Source organism: Crocodylus porosus, unplaced genomic scaffold (assembly GCF_001723895.1).
Source record: "Crocodylus porosus isolate Cpor-Errol unplaced genomic scaffold, CroPor_comp1, whole genome shotgun sequence".
NCBI classification, from domain to species: Eukaryota; Metazoa; Chordata; order Crocodylia; family Crocodylidae; genus Crocodylus; species Crocodylus porosus.
Window position 1 is genome coordinate 823,415 of NW_017728909.1, and position 25,529 is coordinate 848,943.

Consider the following 25,529-nt stretch of genomic DNA (forward strand, 5'->3'; position numbering starts at 1 on the left):
CATTAATAATATAAACCTCAGAAAAAATACCAAGCTAAAGGTTAAAAAGACTTCTGTTAGACTACAACTATATTTTAAAAGAAAAACCAACAGAAAAAAAAATCACGTTTGTTTGGAGATGCTGTAATAAGACAAATCTACAATGAAACATCATTTACATTGGAACTTCAGTACAAGAACTGGCTAGATATTAATGGATTGGGTGCAATATAACATGCTACAAATAGAAAATAAGGTCAGAATTGGCATTTCCACAAGACCTTTTTAAGGAAGTGGGAGGCAAGAGTTCTTGGTGTCATTTCTTCCACTGCCTATATTTGGACTTGTGGTTATATCCTCTTTTTTCTCATCTTATTTTCTATTCCTAGTGTGTATTTTAATTTATTTAATAAAGTGCAAATAAAGCCATGGGATCATCAACGACGACAACAACAACGAATCCAAAATATCAACAAAAACAAAGAAATATCACAAATAAAAAATGTTAATGCTTCACAAGATCAGAGAGGGACAAAGCTTGATGAGCCGATTAAAAGCAAGCTTTTGGTGAATATACAGTACCATATGAGGGCACTAAGTCTCTGGTATCAATGTCTCCACATATCAACACCTGGCGTCCTAAATGAAGAGTAAAATTATAAAGCTTTCACTTCAATATTTATTACCTCCCTTTGTCTGCTTGTTGTAGTACCTGGGTGCTTACTTACTATGGTCTATATAAAATGTTCTTCCATCCAAATGTATTCTTTCCTCCCAACCAGGCTGGAATTAGAGAGAGAGAAAAAAAAAAGAGAGAGAGAGAGAGAGAAAAAATGTGAACTAAAGCAATATTACTGTAGCAAGTAAACTATTGCATTACTATGAGTCAGGCACATTTGCCTATATCTACTTATGATATTTATTTGGGTTCATTTTGCAGAACAATCAAGGAACCAAATTTCCAAGGTGGACTGCATGTTCATTTGGACAACAAGCACATCCCAAGTTATGATAGCAAATGTTAACAGAATTTTTGGAAAGGATATGAAACCTGCTTCAAAGCTTACACCAAACACTAAATTTATTGGGTTTGGAGGAGAATTTCATAAAGAGTTTATCATCTCAAATCTGTATATCATAGGGGTTTTCTAGTTTTTACATTTTCCTCTGATGCTGGTCATCATCAGACACAAGATCCTGAAGCAGGAGGTACAATTTGTCAGATTCAGTGCAGTAATATTTACTTCTTAACCTCCCACCTTTAAAATGATTACATGAGATGGTAAAGAAGGATAGAAGACAAAAGACTTCTTAGTACCCTGAACACTATTCAATTCTGTCACTGACTGCAGAATATACAACTACATCAGGTTCAGCCTCATTGACAACACAGAAGTTAATCTATTTTAATTTCAATCTGTTTTAAACAAGTTTAGTAAAATATGTGCAAAAGTCTGTACAAATACTCTTGCTGCAGTTTTAAAATGGCTGATTTCACCTCTGTTTAAAACATGTCAATTATTTAAATACACTCAGTGATATAAGACAGGTTTGCACTGGTTTAAGGATTTTAAAACAGTTTGAAGTCAAACTATCAATTAAATCAGAGTAACTGTAATGAAAGCATCCCTCCCTGGACATCACTGTATGTCCACTTTATCTGAAATATACTACTGTAAAACACCCCCCTTATTGCTATTTTTAACTGCTCTAACATTGTGTTGTAACCTGTTAGCGCGTAATTACAAAGATCTCAAATCAGGCCTATATTAGGAATAAGAGACACAGAAGTTATGGTGCCTAACAAGTTATCTAACTTAATTAAAACAAAACATCTTTTTTTCCTTCATCTAAACAGAGACAGGTAACCACGCTGGTCTGAAGTCAGGGAAGGAAAAGGCAGGGCAGGGTGGCACCTGACCGGTTCAATGAGACATAAAGCTTTCGTAGGCAACAGCATCTTTAGAAGTAGGTTATCACCAATACCAGTTAGTCTCTCAGGTGCCATCCTCTCCTGTCTTCTGCCTAACATAACCAGGGGTAGTTAAACTTCCTCCCAGTAGCTTGGATGTTGATTGTGCTGGAGGCAACCTATAGCCTTTCTGTACTTAGGTGTCCAGTGTTAGTGCCATTTCACCTGAGCTTGTTACCAGCAGCAGAAAATAGTTACAAGATTCTCTAATGACACAGCTAATGAGTGTTATTGTTATCAGGCATCAATAATCAAAAGCAGTGAAGAAAATCAAATTTTCCCACTATCAGCTTTCGTCTTTAAGAATAAAGCCTTTTATGAACTCAGAAAGGCTATGTAATGTATTCTGACTATGATGTAAATCAACAGTACATTTGAATTAAAAAATAATGCAAATATATCTCTCAGGGTTAAAGCAGTAAAGTTTTATGCAGAATGCAAAACTATCATTTAAAATCTAAATTAAACCTATATGGTACACCCCTGTCTTATGCTACAAGAGATTGGGGGGCGGGGGGAGGAAAGGGGAGAAGTAAGCTTGATTTTTTGAATGCCATGAAAATGACAGAGGCAAAGACATTGTTACTTCAGCAATTGTTCCTGGATTACACAGGCCTTCCCTTTCACTCCAGTGATTCAAGCTTATATAATGGTTTTGTTTTCATAGCAACATGTAATCATCCAAAGTCATGAAGCCAATAGTAAGGACACAGTTAAAGCTTCTGCAGTGCTTGAACTTTAGCTAAAGAGGTATATGCTGAAGCAAAGCTAACAAATGATCAGCTACTTCAGAAACATGATAAGAAGGTTCCAGGAAGCATATTCCTATTACACTAGTCAAATTGTGAAGAAGCTCTTTTGAGTATCATACACACACATGACTTGTCCGAGATGGCAAAGCATAGATTCATACTCAGTTGGGAAACCGACACATCCAGTCTCAAGAGGTCTGAGCGCGTATTGCGAGACATGTATACTTGACACTTACAGGAAGGGGGCCCAAATCATTAGGGTTCAAAGAAGCTTTTGATCTCAAATGTACTGGAAATTTCAGTCGTGGATCTTCCTGTAAGATAAACATGACATGATAAACCCTTAACTCATAACAAAGATGCTCAGTTTAGTGCTTAGTTTTAATTTTCATGATTTTAAAATAATAGATATTAAAATAGTTTTCATGAAGCAAAATAATGATAAGTTTGGAAGATAAGATTGGAAATCATTCATTAAGGCCAGGTACAAATTTTACACTTTTACCAATATAAATGATTAGAAACTGGTCTATACCCATAACAGAACAGCAGTTAGGCACATAGACTGGTTTCACAATAGTAGAATCTGGTCTAAGATTTGCACTCTCCAAAAGGGCAAATGTGTGTTCTGTTCATATTAGAATATAATTTTGTAAGGCTTTCAAACCCACGTGAACACCTTATGTTACTAAAGATGCTCTTATCTGGTTGCATTAAGTCACATACATTGTACAACAGTATCAAATATGGATGCTGTCCCCTTTTCTTAATCAATATTCAAATCAGTAAGACATTTATGGCACAACAAGCTGCTTTACAAATATTGCCAAAGTGCAAGCTTGCAAGTAGCTATGAAAATCAAACACAATAAACCAAACATCTTGTTGAATAACAATTCACAATATGTTTGGGGTTTTATTCCTTCTGTCCATTTGTCATTGTTCATTCCTAATTTTTTGGCACACTGCTATGTAGTTTGATAACATCCTTCTTTTCCCTTACTGTTATGCATAGTGATCAATCAATTCCCCGCTGGCGAAAATCATCTGGGTAGGAGTTTTACCCTGAAGAATTTACTTCTGAAAACAAGTCAGGCTCCATATGAGGATGCACCCAATTAGACTTAGGTTTCTAACAATTATTGATCACAAAGCTAATTAAGATCAAGTACATTCCTCTTTCAAAACACTGTGGCTTGGCTAACTAAATTCAGCATGATACACGAGCATCTTTTGGGAGGAGAGGACATTATGGACTAGATTGTGCCATATTATTTGCAAACTGCTACGTATTTGCAAGTTATAATCAGAGGTGGGGATTGAGAGTTTCAATATTTTGGTTTCAATATCACTTCATCAGAGTAGTTTGTTACAGTTGCGTTATTCCATAGCTATTTTCTATTATTTTAAAATCAGGGAAGAGCAAGAAGACTCTCCTTAAAGGGCTTCTTTTGCCAGATAAAATAAAACTTTAACTCCCCTGTTTGCACCTTATTGGTGAAACCAGCTTAAAGGTCTTGGTTTCAGATATACACCACCAATTTGACAATTTCCTTACTATGAAAGCATGAGAACCTGTTGTATTTGCTACCAATAGAAGACTTGTAACCAACAGCTGTCACTGCACAATTTAGCTGTTTAAGCCCAGGAAGAACTGAAAAAGCAGTTTGGCCATGTTAAGGTCTTTTTTTCTTTTTTCAGAACGATATACAAGAGAAACTTGGATATTTGTAACAGAACAGCATATTCTGAGTGCTGCAGTAAGGTTTATGTTTTCCCAGTGACCTTTTTACTGACAGAGGGAGGAGTAATGATGCAAGAATGCATCTTCTCTAGGGATGCCATTTCCTGGATGTCAGATTAAAAGAAAAAGAAGATGGTTGGCAACAGGGCCTCAAGTCTTTAGAACGGACTCTCTCCGTGGTCTGAGGCAACCTGAATTTACTGTCCGTCAGAGATACCCAGGAAGTCTCATCTTTTAAATCACATGAGCTTTTAGGGAGAGTGACATTATTGCCAGATGATGGAGGACTATTTTGATCTATTCTCAGTTTATTTAGTTGTTGCTTTGTTGGAGATGGGAGGAGTTCTCCAGCTTTAATCCACCACATTTTAAAATAACTATTCAGTGGACCACAGTAAAATGCATCTCTCTTTGGCTTTTGCAGATTTAAATAAACAAATCAGCCAGCCAGAAGAAAGTGTTCTCTTTCTCATGATTTTGGATGGAGAAAGAAACAGATAACGATGAGCTTCTTACATTCTTTTTAATATATACACATTAAGTTTATGGTGCACTGTGGTAAACTAATGTAAAGACATCCTAGGAGAAATAAATCCAGATACAAAATTGTTTGGATTTACCTGGATTTACTCACATACACAGTTATTTGGGCTGCTACAAGATCAAACCTAACAGCCATTGTTGGAGGCCCTGAATATTTGTGGTGATTATTTGGCATCAGCATGACATAAAACAAACGCAAGTGCATGCTGTTTACAATTAAATCCAACCAGCAACAATTATATTGCAGTGATGATGTGGAAAAGCTGGAATATTCAATTGCTAAACTAGCTCAAATTACTAAAATCAATAGCTTGTTTTGGCAAGGCACAATGACGCCATATGCTAATCCAACCATTTTTTTTCTTTTAAAAATGTTCACCCTCTATTTCTAGAGTTCTAAATTCAATTTGGGGATTTGAAATAACAATAATACAAGTATAAGGTTTAAACTGCATATTCATACGTAAACGATAGAGAGTCAGGCTAGTTAAAACTATAAAAATTAGCAGCCGCAGCTCAGAAAGCTACAAATTCATGTTGGCACTGCATGTAAACTCAAAACGTTCTACTAAAATTTGAATGCCTGTCTAGATTTAAGCCTTTTCTGAATTTAACAAAGAAAATTCCATTAAATTTTTTTTAAAAATGCCAAAATAAAATGTAATTGTTCAACAGCCTATTTTATAACATGCAATCATGAATTTTAATGTTACTTACTAAACCTTCAGTATACCGTAGGCTGACAATCAGACAATTTTCAAAATCGATACCATTACCTCATTAATTGTGCTGACATATGACAAATTAGTATTTTTTTTCCAGATACTTTGTTATTCCGTAGACTGGCACCAGATCAAACCTGTCTTTCACACCCAATATGTATCTTGACTATTTACTATATTTACTCAATGTAAGCCAACCCTGATTATAAGATAACTCCCCAGTAATTAAATGCTATATATAGAAAATGCATAAATTTGATATCATTTTCCAGATATAGAATGTAATTATTGGAGGTTTACCTCAAATTTGTCCTTCTCACACTGCTATGGCAAGGAAAATAAAATCTGTGGGGTCAGGTAGCCCCTTTGCTTTCTGCTTCCCCTTAGCCTCTTCCCCACTACCCTTACTGTCAGACCCTGCTCTCCCTAAGCACATGGAAGCTAGGAGTAAATTAAAAAAACTGAGCTTGAAAGAAACACAGCGGTAGCAATTTCTTTATAGTACCCAGAATTGATGCATGTTAACTTTTTTTTTTTTTAACTGCTGCAAGTTTTAGCACAGGTACTCCATAAAAATACCTTTAAGTAGCATATTGGCACCTACTTATACAGCACCTACGTACAAACTTTGCATGACATTAGTCGAAAACTAGCAGGCTCATGATTTACTATACATAAGTCACTATATGGTAAATCATGAGCCTTCTGGCTTTGGAACTATATTATAGTTCACTGGGCTGGGCCTCCGGAGAGTCAACAGTGTTTCAAACCATGGTGACCCCACAGCTCAGCAGTGCTCAGTATGTGTTTGCACTCCAGATACCCATTGCCCCACAACAAAGGAGCCATGTACTAATTAGTCCCCACTCATGACTGGAACTGGGTGTTCTTCTCATGAGTTTTGGGATCCCCAAAAATTATATGTAGATGAGGCACAGGGCAATTTGATTCTGGCTCCACCTCATGGAGGGCAGGGTCACACCAATCATATGCACCAGGCTGAGAATGGGTTACAGATGGATTCTATGTGAACTGTTTGGGATCCCATTTTGTGATATTTGCCACACATTAAAAGCCAATGAAGAAAAAGGAATAATTGGAAATGGGAAAGAAAGGTGCAGCTCAGCTGAGAGTGTGAAGAAGAACTGTAATGTAGGTAAAGTAGAGGCTCACCATGACTTGAGAAAGTCAGTGCTGAGGAGGACTACACTCAGTGGACACAACCAATATACCTTATTCAGGTGGGTTTCACTAACGTATCCTTGTGGTAGGTTCCTATCAGCATGTTTGCCCGATATAGGCAATGTGCTTTATAGTTAGAGTCAGTGAGAGCTGCATTTAATCAGCTTCACAGTTGGTTTTCATTATTGAGCACATGCTGCTTTTAGTAGCAGTTCAAAGATAGACAATGTATTTAATACAGTTTTCTTGTATGCAAACGTAAAAATGAGGGACTGTTTTCTCCATGCTGATTACGAAGAAAAACCTTGTTTTGTATTTGAGTAAATACAGTAGTTTTCTCCAAAAATTCAGTTGTATTATGAGGGCAGCTATCACTTAAGCATCCTTTGTCATCAAAGTGCTTAAATGTGTACCTAAGTTTAAGCATGGGCTTGAGTCTTAGTGAAGCCAATGGAATTATGCATATGCTTCAACAGTCTGATGACCTGGGTGCAAATGCCAATGAATGCGCCACTGTATAAGACACGTTTGTCCAGATAAAAGAAACTACTCTTCTATACTCATTATGGAGATTTTCAAAACCACTAATAGGATTTAGATGCCCAACTCCCACCAAAAGTTTTTCAGGGGCATTTGGGCCTTTGAAGAATTCTCTCTTTCTATGATTGTATTTAGGCTAACGGCTTCCTACAGTTCTGATTTCAAAGCTAAAATTCTGGAATGCACAAACACCAGCAACTTAATCCAGTTCTTTCTCAAGGCTGCACCCAAGCTGAATTACTCCACACAGAACTATGAGGCAAAATTTTCATGGTCAAGCAGCAAGAAAAAGAGGCAGCTCACCATCCTTTAATAATTTTGTATTATTTGGGTTTCCCTTTTAATATCATGGACAATTGGGAAAAAAAAGAAAAAAGAAAAATGCAGGTTACTGCTACAAGACAGCTAACATAATAGAAACAATAATGGGAGAAAAAATTATATAATGGGAAAGAAGTGAAAAGGGCAGTGAAATACAATAAAACTTGAGATAGCTGCCAGCTGAAACAGTGGACCCAAACCACATTAGACTTGTGCACCTCTGAAATCTAAACTCAGATTCAAATTATGCAGATGGAGCCAACTATTTAAACTCCAGAATGTTCAAAATGTCCTGGTTTCTACAGATGGAAACTGAATATAATATTATTATTCATTCAAAATAACAGCCATCTAAACCGGTTCATCAAGTATATAGTGTATAAAAGGCAAAAAGTTGAGATGTACACATCTACTACAAATGTACTTTCTGTGGCTAAGTGTACAGACATAAGACTGCTTTCTCTAATAGTAGGAGTTACAAAACCACAGCTTCCTCGGGACATGAGCTTTCTAGGTGTATTATCGCTATTCATCTGTGTATTACTACTGCATCTGTTCAAGGATGCATTCTCCTAGTTGCTCTACAAACACATGATGCAATTCTCCTTTAATTAAAGACAAGGCATGACAAAAATATTCAACAATAAGACGTAGGTGATGCAGGAAGGAAGAGAAAGACAACAAATCAGGAACATTCAGAAGACACTAAGAGACTTCAATTCAGGAGCTAGAATTCATCTTACCCAGGTAGTGGTTTTAGTATTGTGATCAATGAAGAAAGGCCTGCCATTTGGAGCTATTCGCATCTCCCAGCCAGGCGGCAAGAAGCTCTGTGTCACTTTGTGTTGTGGTTTAGGAGAATTATAAGGTGAGGGCTGGGGAGACTGAGGATTCGAAAGGGTATCCTTTACAGCTCGGCGTGCAGGAGAGTCCTTGGAGAGTCCCTGTGGAGATGAACAACAGGAAGATTCCACATATATCATTTATATCATATTGTGAATGATACTTGATATCATAAGTGAACAGTTATTCAGCAGGGATATGAGCTATATAAACAAGGTAAGGGCTGATGATAAACTCTATCCTTATCATTCATTTATGTTGAAATTGGCTCTTCCTTTCTACATATTACACTTTGGAAAGCGGTCGTGTTCCATCACTTTCCTCAGCCAGTTACATAGCTATGGAATCTAAACTCTTTCTATACTGCCTCCTCATAAAGATAAAACTAAAATTTTATATAGAAAAGATCAAAATTCAGGCAATGCTTCACTATATATATCACACTCTATCTGGTTAGAAACAAGAGGTGAACAGAAGGCAGTGTTAGATGAACAGATTATTCCTCTCTTCCAATTCTATCAGTTTGCAGAAAATTCATATTTTAAATAATCAGCTTTATTCTTCTTTTGCTCTTTATACTTTTTGGTTATCTCCTAATAAAAAAGTTGCTTCCAACTGCCTGGTATAATCTGTGCTATTTTTTTTTTACTAACCAGAAGAGTACTATATATCTATACACACTTATTTAGAAAATTAGTATAGCTGATTTGCATAGAATAATTTAGTATTAATATATTAAAATACTTAATTGTAAATGTTTTTGATAGGAGAACAGGATGCCTTATTCTTTACATAACCAGATTTTTTTTATTTGTTTCAAGCTGAATTTAAATAGAAATTAGAATTCACTTAAAAGTACACAAAAAATGAACTTTATTTTTTTTGTAAATTAAATGAATACATGGAAAGTATGTATGAATGGAAAGTACTCAAATTAATGCATGGAAAGTTATTTAGTAAAATATGTTTTACATTGATAACTGACTCATTAAATGATTGCAGTCAGTCACCCAAGCTGATATTTCTTCCTGGTCACTACATCCTTCAAGATTTTAGAACCAGCAGGTCTCACTATCTGATACTTACACTTTTTTAATGGATTAAAAGTGGAAAAAACAACCTTCCCTTTTTTTCAACTCCCAATTGGCTTTTCAACTTTGACTGTATTAGCCACCAAACAGAACTAGCTGAAATGGAGAGAACAGATTCTCTGCACCTGCTGAAGTGGCTTCTACTGTCAAAAATTAATAAAGCACTTCAAGCTAATGCAAGCCCAGGTGCTTAGCCAATGACTGACAGTAGCTCAGTAGTTGGTTTAAATGTTGGTAACAAATATTCTGCTTGTTATTTTCATTTAAACAATTCAAAATTGTTTGATGTACATTGATAGATTACAACAGGTTAGGGCCTTACTGTTCGGTATAAATTTTGATTTCAAAGTTTATTTTACCCAGGTTTATTTAAAACAATAAATAAAAAGTAACATTCTTTTCTGATATTTAAAAAAAAATGTATATATATATATATATCCTCTCTCTTCAACATAAAGGCTTAGTCTTCACTGATCGTTGCTTCATTGAATGACACAGACAACATTTTGGTCCCTGCTGCCAGAACAAAACTAATGACTACCCAATAGAAAATACCCAGGCAGCTGAGTTTCAACAGGTTGCCTCCCACAACATTATTTTCCATCGTAGTGTTAAAGTTCTCTCCTGGGCAGTGGGAGATGTGGGTTTCAAGCCCTTCATACTGAGGAGGTATGAGGTTTCAAGCTCTTCATGCTAAGAAGGTATTAAGCCCAAGTTTTCCATTCCTTTGTTGAATGCTTTAACAGCTGCACTATTCGGCAAAACCTGGTTATCACCTTATTTCCCAGTATTTCACTGAACTGAGTTTAATGTGACTGCTCCCTGAGCACAAACAGAGTGCATCTACACATTCAATTCATGTGCAGCAAGAATCTCTGGTGTATATTGCACTTTAGTTTATTGCTTTTGGGTGCCATGTTTGATAGTGTGCCCAGGATCACCCTGTGTTAAGTCAGTTTAGAGTAGCCCCAGCTGGCACGGGACTTGAGGGGGGCACTGCTCCGACCCAGAAAAACATGCTGAGGGGGAGCTGGCTAGGGCATGAGAGTGCTTCACTGTGGGGCTAGCCAGCAAGCAATCCCTGCACTGAAACACCCTTGTGCCCCAGCCAGCCCCGTCAACATCTACATACGCATTGTTTTCGAGCAGAAAACTCTGCCATAGGATAGTACTTGTATTTGGAAATACTAACCTACAACCAAGTTAATTAGCTCACTCCATGCTACTAGCACTCCACATGTAAACCCTAAGATGTTTACTGCAGAGCTAATTAGGCAACTCTATGGTAAACATCTCATGTAGACGTGCGCATAAAGGAACAGGCCTCTCTGGGGAGTTAGGTACCATGCAAGAACTAATCTAGATTATAATGGAGTGAGTGTTAGATACCTAGGAAATAAAACTGGAGAAGTTCTAAGTACATGCAAAATATCAAGTACAGGTGAATAAGGAATTTGGAGGCACCATGTGAACACAGGAATCAACAACATTTTGTGGCTTGTGAAGTAGGACCAAAAATGGATTGTTCTTTAGGATTTAGGGGCATTTACTGACGTGCTCTGGAGCGGTTGGGGGGAGAGCGGTTCCAAGAGCTGCTCTAATTGAAGCGCCCAGAGCATCATGTATATCAGCATCCCCATACTTAAAAAAATGGCAGTGGGGGCACTTTAACTAAAGCTTGAACAAGATTTAAAGCATCCCACCACCACTTTTCAGCACAGGGATGCTGATACACATGACACTGGGAGCTGCCGGAGCACGCAATTACTGTGCTCCAGCAGACTTGATTGAGTCTGCTCTGATGTGCACGTCAGAACAGACTCCCTGGTGCTCTAGGTTCCTAAATCCTGTTTAGGCACCTACAAAACAAATATGGATCGACCCCTCAGTTACTTGCATCCTGAGAAAGTTCTTCAGACATTTTCTTGAGGAATAAATAACAGCATATTGTTGTAATGGAAGATTATATTTAATGTGAGTGTATGACTATAATCAGCCAAGATACTAGATCTTGCTGCCAAAAGTCACAACCTTAACTACATATGTATTCACAACTGGATGTTGGATGCTTAAATATGTATTTCAAACTTTAGTCTGTTCTCTTCAGCATCACAACATTTTTGGAATCAAAGTCACATTTTCAGAAGTGGCAGTCCCGCTGTCTTTAAGTGCATGTAGGCTGCAAAAACTACTCTGGAAAAATTTTTGCATCAAAGTTGACAGCTAAGTCTACACCAACAACGAATTCCTAGAATTATCTTCAAAAGTACTAAAAGAAAATTAAAATATCCTACTGAAAGAAAAAGAATACAACCCAAAAGTTTTAAGCCAGTCTTCCTTCCAAGACTTTCCAAACTCAGTCTGCATGGCCTTGCTTTACAGTTCACATCATCCACTTTTCAAAATAAATGATTCAGCTTTTGAGACTATTTCTAACTTGATGTACTAATTTTAATTTCTAATTTGACACATTTTAAAAAGGAGCAACAACAATGCAAGTATTATAGTGTATACACACACAGTGAAATGAGCTAATGCTACCAAACAACCTGCAGGAGAAAGAATATTTCCCATACCAAGCAGTGACTGTGAGAGCTGAATAAGAAAGAATTAGAATACTGTTACACAAAATAAAGGTACATGTGGAAAACACTGCTTCAGAAAATAGCATTGTTGCAAGGCAAAACAATAGATAAGGAAAGAAGAATGGTTGGCTGCAAAACTGGAATGAATATAAAAAGTTAAAAGACAACAAAAAGAATGAGAAGTCAGGACAGAAGCAATCCTTGTTAGATGAGACACGATTTCTCACCTCAAGTGGAGCAGATAAAGTTACTGTGGGTGAACTGAGGCTACGAGGCCGTCTTATCTGAGGTTCACTGAGATGGTTGTTACTGTTTGTTGCTGACCCAACTGCACCATCTTCTGCAAGCTAGTTCAGAGGCAAAAAGAAGTTTAGCTAAATGTTATAATTATCTTAATCCATAGTTAGACTGTTAAAAAAAGCTGTTGCTACTCTGTTAATTTTTTTTTAAATAAGTATTAAACAGATTAATTTCAAAAGCCATGTTCAATGGAAGCAAAAATTAGTCTCATTAAAATAATAAAAAATGACCCAGGCTATCTATATTAAGTGCTACATGAATAAAATCTTCCTTTGGAATTGGATTCTAAAATGTACAACTTACTTTACGCATCTGTCTCAAATTTTGAGCACTGTGTCCATAACTACATTTTTATTCTTCCCTTAACAGATACTTAGCAAAAGAATTAACTTTAATTACTGTAAATCTTCATCTTCACGGTTACAGGCAATCACTTTGTTTTGAATTGTCACCACAATCCATAACTTGTTGCTGTTTAAGAGCCTTGCAGAGCTCTTTCACAAGTGATGTATACCTAATATATTTTAAGCATTTTGTTGCAGTTTTTAATCAGGATAACAATCTTCATACCTGCATAATGGGCCGAGTCCAAGTTGTGGTTCGATTGTTATGATTGACATAATAAGTACGTCCCTTAGCATCTTTCCTTTCTTCCCAGCCTGAAGGTAAGCCCGGTGTTGTATGCACATAGGCCACTGATGGCTGTTTATGCAAGAAATTACCATATTGTTATTTGTGGTAACTTGAGAAAGATTAATTATCTTCAGAAATCTAATACTTTTTTTTGACGTATGCTATTCCTAAACTCCCATGCCAGGAAACTAACAGGGGTTATAAAAATGAACTGGAAACTATGCATCATGATAGAAATTGCTTTCACTTTTTATGGCTTTCCTTTTTATTTACTCCCTGTAGCTGTGATGGTAAGCAGCAGTCAGAGAGACCATTTGGTGGGGAGAAGAAGAAAAAAAAACAAAACAAAAAAAACTTATCCCGTCTTTGCTATGGAGGGACTAAGTAGTCTTGGGTCAGTCACAACCTCTGCCTCATTTTCCACATATCTACCCCAAAGGCTGTTGTGTAGGTCAAGTAGTTAATCTTCAGGCAAGAGTTTGGGACAATTAAGGGAGAATATACAGAGTCAGGCTTTGAAGTTCTGATTCTTTTCCTTGAGACCCAAAGTTCACCTTCAGATCTAAAGTCAGGGTTTGGGGTTTTCTGGAGAGTAAATGATCATGAAAAGAAAAAGGCAGTCCTTCCACAGAGAGACGACACTCTTCTTCTGTCCAGTGCTATGTTAACAATCCATAGAATAGTAGGACATGAATATATAACATGTGGCAACATATAGATGACAGCAGTGCAAGAAAGACCAATTAACAATACAACAACGATACCACAATTTAACTCTGGAATTCTACAGGAAACCAAAAATCTATATGAAGCATGCGGGTCAACGAGAACATTCACTGTTTAAGCCAATTAGGCTTTAATTCTGGAACAATATTAAAAGGGAAAAAATATACCACACTGCAAAACGTAGGGCCTCCTCATGGAAAATGCTCCTGAAAGAATATTTGCTCATATTTCTCAAATGAAGTCTCATTACATCCGAGCGCATATTGCAGTGTTCTTAACATGATGCGATTGAACCTAAATCATAGCCTTTATTCAAACCACTCTGTAACTATGGACGGGCTCTCACTTCAGATGAATCATGTTCTTTCGGACCTTCTGTAGACTGCAGTGTGGTAATTCTGCTCCACTGCTGGCTAATAAAATTGCTTATAAAGACGACAGGTTTTGAAGCCAGCCCATCTGAATCTGCCAAATTTCATAGGCTCAGAGGCATGTAATGGAAGAGTTAACATGATCAAAACAAGTTGCAACTTGTCAAGCTGTCAATGTTTCATTTTTAAATTGGAGAGTATTGGGGTTTTACCACACTGATCCTGCATACAGAATTGAAATGGCAATCTGGATGCACGCTCCAGGCTGGCAGCTTTTGTGATAACATTGCATAGAGGAAGCAGGTACAAAAGGCTTGCCCTTTGCAACCTTCCATCTGGTATTTCCTAACCTTTGAATGTTTAACTCTGCAGTCTCAATGTGCTTTCAGTTTTTATGTTTGTTTATTTTCCTCCCTATTAAACCAAGTGACATCCTAGCTTTCTGCCCCTCTCGCCCCCAAATGTCACTTGGATGAGGGAATGAAAAATGCTATTCTTACTGCCAATCAGAGAAAAACAGGACAGATGCTTAGCTCGCATAACTCATGCAAATCCAAATGAGCCTCATGTTTAATAGGCAGCTATTCAACAGAAAATTGCCCAGAGAGGATATCTTTAATTTTTGTAGGACAATCTTCCTGGCCTCTAATGAATCCAAAATTAGGAGGGAAGCATAAGGAACTGTAAGGTGTCCTGCAGTATATTGTCAATAAGCTTAGATTACTAAGAGACTAAAATATTGGGGTTTTCTTTATTCTTATCTCAAAATTTCTTTCATTAGCAGGTGACTGATTAAACCAAATACTTGTGTCAGGGCAAGAAAAAGCAAGGGCCAGACCCTAACTATCTTGCCAGTTTCTGTGTTATGCTTTAGTTTATCATCTCTAACAATCATTCTAATGGAAGGGTGGCTTTGAAGCTCAGGAAAAATACACTAAGGCCCTTTCTTAAAGCAATGTACTTCAATCCATGGCGTTCCTTTGGTAGATGACAACAGCCAACACAGCAGTCTCTTATGGGTATAAAATAAGCAATTAATGCTCACCATGTAATCTCAAGCGAAAATTCTGATGTTAAGGCAGTGTGTCTGTGCTAGAATTTACATGATTTGGAAGGCAGGGCAGGGCAAGTGGAGAAAAAGTCAGTTTTTAAGCCGTTAGACTCGCTGTGATTGTAGCCCCTGAGCTTCATGTTGAATGTAATAATGCAAGTTCTTGAGCTGGAAGTACTAGTTCTGATATCTGAGCCAGTGGAAGGATCTGTGTCATATCTGAGCTGCAGAGAGCAGTTGTGCCTGCATTTACACGCTCTGTTTTCTTAACAATCTGCTGCATGAAAGAAGATTTAAGAGTTCTTTTCAGACTGTTTGGAAAAGAGAAGATAGTGTTAATGGATGTTCCTGAAAGAAGCAAGATACTATACTTCACACACACACACACACACACACACACACACACACAGAGAAAAGATTAACTGCAAAGTTTTGTAGACGTCTGACAACAGGCAGTGGCTGGATATGAGAAAGAGGAAGCACAGAAACACAGGCATGCTTATTATAGTCACCCTTTGCTCTAGAGAAGAGATTTCTCCAGTGCTCATTAAATCTGGTGCAGCCTGCAATGAAGCCAGACTTTTAAGGCAACAACCCTGCACACAACACAAGGGGACATATGCTCCAACAACTGAATATAATTTTTTATAAAATCTTTTTAAACATTCTTTTCAGATGTCAAACTTAAAAGGGCACAGAACGTAGTTAACACCTAGTCCTCCATTGCTTGACAGAAATCAGATTAGAAAGTATATCATTTTCACTTTAGAGCAGTGTGTGTTACTGCAATTTCAAGCAAGCTCAGGGGGAAGATATGCAGCTGTGCTGACGAAAAGAGAAACAGAACATGTAGTCAGAGGTTTTGCTAAGAACAAAAGATCTTCTGTTGGTTCTCAATGTGTACTCTTTGCTCATTTTGTTAGAAATAGTAGTTTCTTTAAGCCAAGAAAGGATGGGATGTCTTTTTTTTTTTTTTTTGCACAGCTTCTAGAATTCTGTATTGAATTATTTTTCCCCCCATCTAGACACCTCAGTATGAAGGAGTATTCTTGATACCTACACTTAAGCTCATTAGTACAACAGGCACTTAAAATGATGTTTTATGGGCAAAAGAAAGTCCCAAATTCAATACTCAATCTTGCAAGGTACTAAACACCTTTGAGACGTTGAGTGCTTTTGAGTCTCATTGAGGTTAGTGGGAGTTAATGACTGTTAGCATTTTGCAAGATCAAATCCCTGATATGTACAACTGGCAAAAGAAATCACAATCTAGAAAAGCAAAGCAGGGCGATGGGGAGGTCAGATCAAATATGCAGCCCTCAGAAAAAGGCAGCCTTCAGAGTATGAGGGGTAAAGTACATTAAGAAGAGATCATGGGCAGCTCAAAAGAAATTTTTGAAGCTGTTGACCCAAGACAGGTCCCAAGCAAATCAGCAGGAAAATTACTATGCCTCTAAGCACAAAATGGAACATCATTCTTAAATAATGAGCTTTTCATTTCAGAAACACTTCCACTAAGTCAGGCTAAAGGATGTACTTGGAAGGTAAAATCATCCTTGACTGGAACAAAGTAAAAGCTTCTGTTACTCGTTGATCAAATAATTGTTTTTAGCTTAAAAATCCAAGCATTACTTTTGGCATCTTACACTTGGAACCTGCCCCATGAAAATCGGAGGTAATCCAGGTGGTAAAATGAACTAGCCATCTGGAAATAGATGGACAAGAAATTTAGGGGATGGAAAAGCTTACCCTCCTGCTCTAAATCAGTCACAGTTGCATAAATCATGGGACAGTTGCAACTGTATTTTTTATTTTAGATCATTGTACAACATTTATTTACCTTCAATAAGTATGGACTTTGAGTATGGACATTCATTTTGTAACCTGATTCATGTTTTAATCTGCAACCTTCCATACAAAATTGAGTTGAAAACAGCATTTAAAAACTAGAACGCCACATTTGATATCACTGTAATGAAGAGATGTCAGTACAGTATGTGACTGAAGCAGTTTAATCAACCAGAAACCATGAAGTTCCACTGCTAAAAAACAGCAACCAGAAAAATAATAAATGCTTAAAGGACTGAAATTTAGCCCTTATAAACAAACATCACCAATCAGTTCTTATTTACCTCAAATTTAAGTTCAGTGTTAAAAATAAACAAACCCCCCTACTGCCAGGTAATAAAATATTCACAAAATATAAAATGGCTGAAAATATAAGTAAAAAAATAGAAGCAATTTCCTGTATTTTTACCTACATAGGATGGAAGGATGCAAACAGATTAAAGCCTGTGATGCATGGCTGAATTAGATTTAATTTTTACAGTCCAGCACTATTCTGTGCCATTATTAATTTGTTCACGGGGCACTGAACTCTCAGATTCTTTTATTTTTCCCTCCGTTTGCTGACAATCTTAAATGCAAGTATAAAAGATCTTGATTGAAATACACTTTCTTGTAAAAACACAGAGCAACCCAAGAAACTAAAAACCATATGCTTTACAGGACTGAAATAAGGCTACCATAGCTAGAGACATCTCTGAGTTGACTGACATAACAAAATGTTCAGGCCTTATTCATAGCCAATGATTTTGCATATTTTCTTGTAACAATAATATATCCTGTATATACATCATGTTAAGGAAAACCATATTGTAAATGACAAAAATTGCTACAGACAATATCCTGGTGAGACATGGCGACTTTCTCTGGTCCACTGAAGTTCCCTGTTGCTCCAGCAACATATTTCACAATAACTCCTGTTCTTGAATTACGCTCTTATCAAATACCTAATTCTTGGAAATCTTACTTCATTCTCTTGTAAGGCAATTCTCTCTTATGCAAAATCACAAGCTATATACAGCTGAGCTGTAAAATAATGTAATGTAGAAGGTTTGGAGAAGGAAGTGTAAGTCCAAGAAAGATAAAGAACGGGGGGAAAGTGGACAAGTTACTTGGACAGGAAAGACAAGAAAATTATAAATATAGAAAAACAGGATTGGCAGAGACATGGAGAAGTCTTCTAGTCCTATCTCCCATTCAAGGCAGGACATCCATTTCTAGACAACCACAGACAAATGGTCGTCTAGCCTGCAGTTAGAAACTTCCAATGACAGAAATATCACAATCTGTCTAGACAACTTGTTTTCAGAGACAACCACACAGAAGGGGAAAAGAAGAAAACTAAACAGTATCTGCTGGGGCAGATCATGATAACTTGATTCATTCACTTGCTAAATGAATGTTAGTTAAAAAGATAGCAGTGCTTAACCAGCTTGTTTGGTTAGAAGCAATGTAGCGTGTGTGACTGTCAGCCAATGACTTGCTTTTTTAGGGCTGTATGTACTGTACATACATGAAAGCAGGTTACTGTTATTTTTTACAATATAAAATTAAGTGAAATTAAACATAGGATATGGCCGTCTCAGAACTGCAAGAGAATTTCTGAACTGCTCAGTCTTTATGTCTACATTTCTATTCAAAACAAAATTAAAAGGATGTATTTAGTGAACAATGCAAATACCTGGTTTAGTCCAGGTCTACACAGAAATTTACTGGGTGGCAATGAAAGATGGTGCCAACAAGCGTGTCTGTGCTAGTTAGTCTGCTTATGGCACTGTGCAGATGCCTCCGGCCTTGGAGGCAGCTTGCCCAAAGTACTGCAGCACTGCCGCTAAAGCACAGTTTACTATTGTAGACAGCATCTTAGAGTTATGAGGAGACAGTCACAAAGGAGAGGGAGGTAGTAAAGATGCCACATATGGCATCTTAATGGCATTAATTTCTCTCTTTCTTTAGATCATCTCTTAACTCATAAATTGATTTAACATATTTGCAGCATTTTACCTTATTATGAACTGAATTTTCTAAGTCAATAAGTGAACCAGGCAAAGACATTAAAGCCAAATGAACCTGAAACCAATCTGGAGAAACAGAAATCTTGTGCTCTAAACTAAGCTCTGTATTTAACATGAACAGAACAGAAGTTGCCTTAGTGCATGGCACTGAAATGCATGGCACTGACATAAGAAGACTTAATACGATCCTAGTTTGTAAACTCCAAACCTTCATAAACAGCAGTAATAGACACAATCTTTAATATCCAAGAGTTGGGCGGAGAGGGGGGGTTGGAAATCAGAATGAAGTACTACAGCAAAAGATTAAAGGGAAACAAACAGGACTAGAAATAAGGCAACAAAAATGGAAATGACTGAGACGCTTGTAGAAAAATGACCCACACAGTTTAACAAGGCAGGCGTTGGACTGGGATCTCCAAAGCAGAGGGCAAAGTGGGCTCAAGACAACTTGGAGACAGACACCAAGGCAAAACTGAGAATCATAAAAACAGAGCAGAAAGAAACAAAAACTCCTGTACAAGACTGCTGAAGATGGGAGAATTGTGGGGGCCATATGTACCAAATAGAAGAAAGGCATAATTAATTAACTAACTTTCCAAATGAAAACACCAGATCAAGAAGCAAGTCATTTAAATGCACTGGACTGCAGCACTGCATTCTGTTCAGAGCAGCCCAGGAGGGATTCTCAGAAGCATGCCACTTTTTAAAAAAAGTTTTCTTATATAAACAGAGATGGAAGCAACATATTCAGGCATTTTAGCTCAGTCTCTGACACTGTTACTGCCTTCCTCAGTTCTAAGCTTTACAGATCATCTCTCAAGAAATAACAGTTAGCTTCCTTGGATGCTTTCAGGAAAAAAATACTGTTGAAAAGTAAACCTGTTAAAACCAAATGTACAAATTTTACACACACACACACACACACACACACACACACACACACAGGCATGCTATATATACTGTACATCAACATACATGCAGATAAACACCTGTCTTGCATAACCTAACCTGGGTTTTTGGTTGTAGCCATGTTGGTCTAAGGACATAGGCAGGCACAGCTCTTTGAGTAGATGTGATATCTTTTATTAAACCAACTGAGTAGTTGAGAAAAAGTTCTTAGCAAGCTTTTGGGCACAGTCATTCTTCTCCAGGCATAAAGCAGAGACTACTGTTATTCAGTAGAGCAATGCTTTGCGCACGTGCATTAATTTCTTATGAGCATTCAAGGTTAAACCTACAGACACACCAAGGACATATCTACACCGTCTCTGTACAGTGCTTGCAAGTGCCACTGTGAAGCCCATGTACTCCCTGCCAGTGTACACTTAATCCTGGACATGGTGAGGCAGTCACCTTAGAACAGCCCTGAGGGCACGCACAGGAGCACCTCTGAGACAGAGATCCTAAAGGGAGCTTTGAGCGCTCTCTCATGACCGCTCACTCTGAGGGGCTGAGGCATGCGCAGTAGGATTGGCAGGGCATGCTTTGTGGCAGCTCTCCCAAATGTGACACAGAGGCAGTCTACGCATGGAGCATCATAACTTTTAACTGGTAGGTGCTTGGCTCCTGGTGAGAAATGTACACCCTGAACAAGGCACAAGGCAGGGAGTTAGTTTAAGCATCTCACCTGGAGATTCCCAACACCCAGCACAGCAACCAAGGAACCACTTAGTGTCAAAACACTGAGCAAGAAATTGAGATTTGTAGCCCAGAACCCTTTTCTGGCTTTGAGATGCAAGTCATTTCTTTCAAAAACAGATCACTCCTTTCTTTTGAGACATAGATGTATCTAACTGGGTTGGGCCCACAAGGGGATTTAAGTGAAGCAACTTCTAGTTTGCACATCCCACTCCAACTAAAGCGTGAGGTTAAGTGCAAAGATGATCCTCAGCCCTTTGAAGACGGGGGCAATTCTGGGCATGTGCTGAAGAAGAATACTAAATGCCTATGTGACAAGGGGTTACGGTGGTATTTTGAGGAACACCGTTCTGGATTTATAAGCCTAAATTTTGCCTAACTTCCATTTTACATGCCTAAATTCTTTTTGCAATTTGGGTTGAAATTTCCATGGTATTCACAGAATCAATATAACTACAAGCATTGAGCACCAATTTCCCCTTCCTGAGCAGCAATATACTTAGTCACAATATCCAAAACGTACACCTACTTTGGAAATCATGATAAGGCACTCACAACAAAGTAGCTCTAATCTGAATTCAGCTTTTGCAACTCTGGTTGCAAACAATGGCTGCATGCAGAGGTTAACCTCCCCACACAACACCCCCCCGCAACCCCAAATCAGTGGCCTAGCACATACCCAGGCAAGGCAGCGTGTTAGTTGTCCTGGCCTGCCTGATGTCTATATAGATTGGGCGCTTTAGTGGAGGTTTTTTGGCACTTATCTAATAGCTGATTGAACCAACTTTAGATAAAAGTACCAAAAAGCCTCACTGAAACACCTGATCTATGCAGACGCTGTGGACCCAGTTCGAAGTAACATGCTACTGCTTCCAGTAAAGTGCAGTTTTTTTTAACAGCTGCAAGCAGCCAATGTGTTTCTAAGTATCTGCCAACCAAAGGCTGGCACTACATTGAAGATCAATACCTCACATTTTTGCCTGTTCTATGGGCTCTCAATCCTCAGTTTTGCCCTGGAAGCCAAAAGCACTTTTCTGTGAAAGGTACTGACTCTTAGCACAAGAAATCCTTTACTGGTTTGGAAATTTAACAACGAGCAAGTACATGAAGTGCAACATAATGGGTCTTCATTTGGTCAGTAATGAGCACATAATGCCACCACCACCACAAATCAACCAACCTTAATTACACTGGCTTCCACTGACATACACATATATTTATAAAATCTCAATATTATTATTGCTACTATTATGAATAGGACACTCTATTGCTTTATATTTACATTTGAACAGACTAAGTACATGGCATGCTTTGACAAAGTCTAATGAGATAGGAAAAATGTTTTAGTGATAGAAAACTTTCAATATTTACAAACTAGAGCATATTTTTGAATGGTTCAAGGTAAAAACATTCAGTCTCAGGCTAGTGAGTGGGGACTGGAAAATCAAGGTTGGCAATAAAGTACAAGATTCTGTACTGAGAAGTGTATGGTTCCATGGTTCTTACAGTTATATTAAAGCCTAAGAATTGCACTGAATTAGTCCTCTGTGCATGTTAGGAAGGTAGATGCATGATCAGCTAGCAAAGGTGGTAAAAACTATATTTCCAAAGTATCTGTTGGTTTTTAAATGGCATATAACAATAAAAAATTAAGTACTGTATAAGTAGTGCTCAATCTCCAGCCCAAGGAGCTGTATCATTCAGCACAAAGGACTGGGGTTCCCATGGGTTGGGAAGTTCGACAGTAAGCGAGCAGGGGGAGTGTTAATGTGGCACCCTTGCTCCCAAATTGCTGGACCTGCAGGAAGGCCTGCAGGCCAGATAATGTGGCCCTCTGTGCTACATCAGCAGTCTGTGGTGCAGCCAGTGTGAGGGGTCATGTTGTGGCTTGATGCAATGAGCAGGTCTGGGGAATGCAGCTATCTGGAGCATGGGACCGGGCTGGTGTGCAGCTAGATCTAGAGCATGGGACTGGGCCAGTGGTCAGCTAGATCTGAAGCACGGGACCAGTTTGGATCCAGTGAGTGGGACTGGACCAGTGCACAGGATCACAGCTGCACACCACCCTGTGCCACTCATCCAGCCCACAGAGCCGGAAGGCTGAGCATCACAGCACTGTTATCATTTAAATTTATGGCAACTCAATGGTATTTACTGAGAGGATAGTTCTGTCTAAAAATCATTTACCTTTATAGAATCTAATACAGTTTTGATATTGTAGTATTTACTAGCTGGATAAAGTATTTCAAACACACACAAAAGACAATATCAACACAGTTATTGTTTCAGAAAAAACTCATTGTAACCAGCATACTGATGCTGTATAAAAAAAATATTCATTGCCTTACAAGATCCTAACCCAACCCACAAGTTATTTACATAAAGTGTTTGATAAAGAGTATTATTACCGTTGGTTCTTCACCACCTGTGACAGTTGAAGAACGAGCTCTCCTAGATGGACCACTCTGCTGTTAAATGATAATTAATGTTACAGATAAGTATATTTAGTGATGAAGGGCATAGATTACTCTCATATCTTCAGGAACAAGGAATCACAGCCACTCTCTTACACATTTTAATGGAGAGCAATTAGATTATAAGCCATCAATCACTGATAACCTTGTCAGATGTACACACATTACTTGTGCAATGACTTCCAAGACTGGGGAAACTAATTTGTAAGAGCTCTGCTCAATGATTCAATATACTTGCTACTGCTATGATAATGACAGAAGCTTTACTGTAATGTAAGGCAATTACATCCTTCAGACAGAGGCATTATAGATGTTCAGCTCTACAAACAAAGCTCAGCCATTTAGAAATGAAGAGGCTATATTGTGGCCATCAGTGAGTGCTAAGCTCTGTGAAAAGGAGAACCTGGTATTCCAAGATTTTAGAAAGAAGCAACATTGCCCTGCAAAGACAGCTTACTTAGGAATAAGGTGTGGTTTTAGTTGGTAGAAGAAAAATTACTATTAGTCCAGTAGAGGTTGAAGATAGGTCAGATCAAGTAATGTTTTCAATTCTGCTGCTTTAAGTCCTTAGTCAACATTTATAAAACAACACACTGAAAAAAGAATTGTAACAAAGCCCAACCTTATACACCAGCAAAAAGAACCCATTATTGATAAAGACAAAGAAAAATGAAAATACAGAAAAAGCAGATACCCAAGGGACCAGTGCAAGACAACCACTTTTATCCAGGAAAGAAAATAGGTAGGTAGTATTTTAGAAGCATTTCCATTAGACACATTCCAAAACATTTATCATTGTAATATCATGTCATCTCAGAATGATGTGTAGAATGACTGGGTACTCTCTAGCTTTACCGTGCATTAAAAATTAATAATACAAAGAAGTGTGGAAAAACTATCACCTGTTTAACAAAACCACATTTATATAAATGAATTATCTGACCAATATCTAACTAAAAATAAATAACCTATAGTAGTTTAGTAGCAACAAAGGAAGAAAGAAATCCTGGTAATCACCTTATATTATTTTGTATTTACCCAGCATTCCCATGCAATTGTTAATAATACTTTTCATTTGTAAGTTCATATATAATAATAGGGATTTGTTAAGATTCTAAAGGAAATGTCCATTTTCTGGATATGTCACATGTTTTGAAGTATTCTGAAAAGCTGAAGCCAAAAGCTAAACTACAATTGTGATTTAGCTCACACTGGTGCACAATTCTTTGGCACCATAGAATTAAATTCAAGGATAAGAAAATGTACAGAGCTTCCTTGGTATCAGCAGTAAAGGCCTATGTAGCTATAGAGTGACACAGAACCCACAGCTACCCTTTTGAAAAAATCTTTCAGTACCTTTTCCTGTTTAAAGGGATTCAGTTAATTTCTATGATCGGATACATTAAGAAAAAATAATGCATCATATGGGTCATAAAATTTGCATGGATATTAGACGCAAGCGTTTGACTTTTGCACAAACCAATGTAAAGAGAAGCACTGTGAATAAAGCTAGGTGGCACGTTAGATCATTTTTAAAAAAGAATTAGGTAAAGTTTCTACTATTTAGTACAATATGGGTGCATCTACATAAGATGTTTACTGTACAGTTGACTAACTAACTGTGCAATAAACGTCACGGCATCTACACATAAGACTCTAGTAGGGTGCGTGAAGCTAATGTAGTTTGCAGCAGGACAGTCTTGTAAAATACAAGTACTAACCTGCTGTGGAGCTTTTTCGTGAGGAGCAGCACGTAAGCTTCAGCACAGGGCTAGCTGGCAGGCAGCTGCAACACTGAAGCACACTGTGCCCCAGCCAGCCATGGAGCGGCAAGTAGAGGTGGGGGAGCAGCCAGCCCAAGGTTGCTCTCCTGTCTCCACGTGTTGCAGAGCCCCATACTGAGGCATGCTGCATCTCAAGTAGCCATGAAGCAGCCGCCTGGGATTCAGTATGCCTCGAGATGAGGGAGCAGCCAGCCCTGGGCTGGAAGGGCTCCCGTCTCCATGTGCTGCTCTGCGGCTGGCTGGTGCATGTGCAGAGTGCCTCAGTGCGGGGTCTGCCTGCTGGCTAGCCCTGAGCTGAGGCACCTTGTACTCCAGCCAGCTCCACCCCTGCAGCACATGGAGCCTGGTCACCAGTTCCTGCCTGGCGGGGGCTGATCCCTGCTGCCCTGCACTGTTTGGAAGGCTCTTCCATGTGCCCC

General features: G+C 38.1%; 1 protein-coding gene across 4 annotated transcripts in view; it reads right to left on the reverse strand.

Moving 5' to 3' along the window:
- Positions 1-25,529, reverse strand: part of NEDD4L (neural precursor cell expressed, developmentally down-regulated 4-like, E3 ubiquitin protein ligase) — a 259,010-nt gene that overhangs the window by 41,028 nt on the left and 192,453 nt on the right. For 2 of the 4 annotated variants that reach the window (XM_019531743.1, XM_019531740.1), the window contains 6 exons: positions 23,261-23,320; positions 13,144-13,275; positions 12,501-12,620; positions 8,498-8,698; positions 2,940-3,017; positions 708-762 (listed from right to left, as the gene is read on the reverse strand). In XM_019531743.1, the coding sequence (XP_019387288.1) occupies positions 708-762; positions 2,940-3,017; positions 8,498-8,698; positions 12,501-12,620; positions 13,144-13,275; positions 23,261-23,320 (646 nt within the window). The remainder of the gene's footprint in view (positions 1-707; positions 763-2,939; positions 3,018-8,497; positions 8,699-12,500; positions 12,621-13,143; positions 13,276-23,260; positions 23,321-25,529) is intronic. The other 2 variants (XM_019531744.1, XM_019531741.1) reach the window with 1 other exon arrangement.